Consider the following 2927-nt stretch of genomic DNA (forward strand, 5'->3'; position numbering starts at 1 on the left):
TTATCATGGGACGTGATTTTTAATTCACATCTTGCTTTTCTGGTGTGCTGGGGTGTGCGGTACTTGCTGTGGTAGGAGAATTGGGTTCTGATGAAGCCAAGTAGTCTTGGTTTCTGTTGCTTAGGTTCTTGTGTTAGCCTCTTTCCATCTGATTATCTCTCATGTTAGTTGGTCTTCCTGTCCCTTACTGGAGCTTGTGAACCTGTAAGCCTGTAAGCCTATGATCTTAGGAGTGCAAGCACTCCTTCCTGGGAGGCCCTCTGGCCAGGTTTTGGGTTGGGAGGGCTGTGGGACAGCCTTAGCTCTGTGTGCAGACTGAGACAGAAAGCGTTCTGTCCCAGATTGTTCCTCAGTTCCTGTGCCCTGTGCACTCCTGACAGGTCCCTCTTTGGGCAGTTAGTAGAGCTAATGTGGAGTCTCATCTGTGGGCTTGGGAGGGAGAACACTCCTGGGAGACTAGCTCTCTCTAGGCAGATTTTAGGTCCTCAGGGCTGTGGGACAGCCCTAGCTTGGAGCTTGAAATGGTTCCTAAAGCGTTTAAATGTCATGGAAATTCAACGAGAAACCCTTTATAGCCACTTATACTCATAATAGTTGTACAATTAATGGAGTGTTGAAAGCACTCCAATGGCCTCCAACTGTATCTGTGTCTCCAGTTCTAGGTCTGGGGATGTGTAGTTTCATGGAAAAAGAAACATAAAAAAGATGAATGGATATTGACCCCCGGCTGATTAAAATAAGGAGATTATCATGAATTACAATGGTGGTTCCATTAGAATTATGAGTCAAAACAAGGACAGTTGCAAAATAGAACATAGTAAATATATGGAATATGAGAAAGAATCACCTGACTCTTTGAATAGCTTTTGTGATTTTTTTCCCAGCCCAACATACATTTTGTGCAGCTGTAAAATTCTGATTAATATTCTGTGCTACTCAGTACTGTTTTAGGTGTTAAATATTAGATGAGGAAAATCATATCAATAGTATTGTATTTCTAACCCGTAAGACTCAGATAAATCAGACAAAATTTTTATTATGTACAAATATGATTGCAAATGCATTTATTATCTGTAATATTCTATAAATACAGGAGATAAATGGAGAGTATATAGACATGTAGTCCATAATGTACACACTGAAACATAAAAAGTTAAAGAGACAGGTTAATCAAGAGTTAGTATAGAAAATAGAGTGATGATATAAATATACTGTCTAGTGAGTCATAAGTTTCATGTGTTCTCTATTTTTTTCAGGAATAAGAAATATGCTTCCACTATGCTCTTAAAATGAATACACTTTTCACTTATGTTCTCATTAGAGAATGTCTTTTATTTTCAAGCTGGGCTTGGAGTCCTAGCCAATATGTTCCTTCTAGTTTTTTATATTTTCATAATCCTAGGTCATAGACCTAAGCTCATTGATCTGATCTCCTGTCAACTGACCTTTGTTCACATAGTGATGATTCTCACTGGAGGAAATATCATGCTTACAGACATATTTGAGTCACTGAATGTTGAGAATGACATCAAATGTAAGGTAACTTTATACACAAACAGGGTGATGAGAGGCCTCTCTATCTGCATCACTTGCCTCCTGAGTGTGTTCCAGGCTGTCACTATCAGTCCCAGTACCTCTTTGCTGGCGAAGTTTAAACATAAACTAAGAAAACACATGATGAATGCTTCTTTCTTTTACATTTGGTCTTTCAATTTTGCTCTTAGTAGTAACCTGATCTTCTATGTTGGTGGTTTTACCAATGTGAGTAAGATCAAGCAGATGAAGATCACTAAATCCTGCTCACTCTTCCCAATGAACTACATCATCAGGGGAATGATTGTAACAGTGACAACTTCCAGGGATGTGTTTCTTGTAGGAATCATGCTGATCACAAGTGCATACATGGTGATTATCTTGTTCAGACATCAGAGGCAATGCAAGCATCTTCATCGCATCAGCCACCTGAGCGCATCCCCTGAGAAAAGAGCCACCCAGACCATCTTGCTGCTGGTGGTTTTCTTTGTGGTCTTGTACTTGGTGGACTTCATCGTCTCATCTATCTCCATCCTGTTATGGATATACAACCCAGTCATCCTGACTATTCAGAAGTTTTTGATGAATGCCTATCCTATAGTTACTCCTTTGGTACAAATCAGTTCAGATAAGAGAATAATCAATGTGTTGAAAACCTTGCAGTTAAAATGGCATTAGATTTGTTTTTGTTTTTGTTTTTACATATTCACTTTATATATGACTCATTGGCCACTTTCCTTTATCCTCTGAGAGGGCATCACCCTACCCTTGCACTTCAGGTCTCTGTGAGGTTAAGGGATTCCTTTCCCACAGAGCCCAGAGAGGCAGCCCAGAAAGAAGAGCATGTCATACATCCAGGCAACAGCTTTTGGGATAGCAGACATTCTACTTCTTTGGGACCTACATGAAGAAGCTGCATGCCCATTACATATATGAGGGTAGGCCCATGTCCAGTCCATGTATGTTTTTGTTAGGCAGTTCAGTCTCTGAGAGACACAATGGTCCAGGTTAGTTGACTTTGTTTGTCTTCCTGTGGAGTTACTATCCCCTTCAGGGCTGCAATCCTTTCTCCTATTCTTCTATCAGTGTCCGCAATCTCCATCCACAGTTTGGATATGGGTATCTGCATCTGTCTGTGTCAGCTGCTGGTAGACCCTCTCAGGAAATCACATGTTAGATTCCTGTTCCAAACATAACAGAGTATCATGAATAGTGTCAGGGTTTGGTGCTTGCCTATGGGGTGGGTATCAAGATGGGCCAATTATTGGCTCTCTTTCCCTCAGTCTCTGCTTCATCCCCCATCCATCAAATTCTTGTAGATGGGATAATTTATGGGGGGGGGGGTTAAAGTTTTGGTGTGTTTTTTTGTCCATATGGCTCTGTTGGGGTTCCTG

General features: G+C 40.8%; 1 protein-coding gene across 1 annotated transcript; it reads left to right on the forward strand.

Annotated features, from left to right (window-relative positions):
* The first annotated feature begins 1308 nt into the window (after window positions 1–1308).
* On the forward strand, window positions 1309–2211 carry LOC116902811 (putative vomeronasal receptor-like protein 4). Its single transcript, XM_032905144.1, has one exon. The coding sequence runs from the start codon at window positions 1309–1311 to the stop codon at window positions 2209–2211; it is 903 nt and encodes a 300-aa protein (XP_032761035.1).
* Window positions 2212–2927: the final 716 nt, after the last annotated feature.

Source organism: Rattus rattus, chromosome 6, assembly GCF_011064425.1.
Source record: "Rattus rattus isolate New Zealand chromosome 6, Rrattus_CSIRO_v1, whole genome shotgun sequence".
NCBI lineage: Eukaryota > Metazoa > Chordata > Mammalia > Rodentia > Muridae > Rattus > Rattus rattus.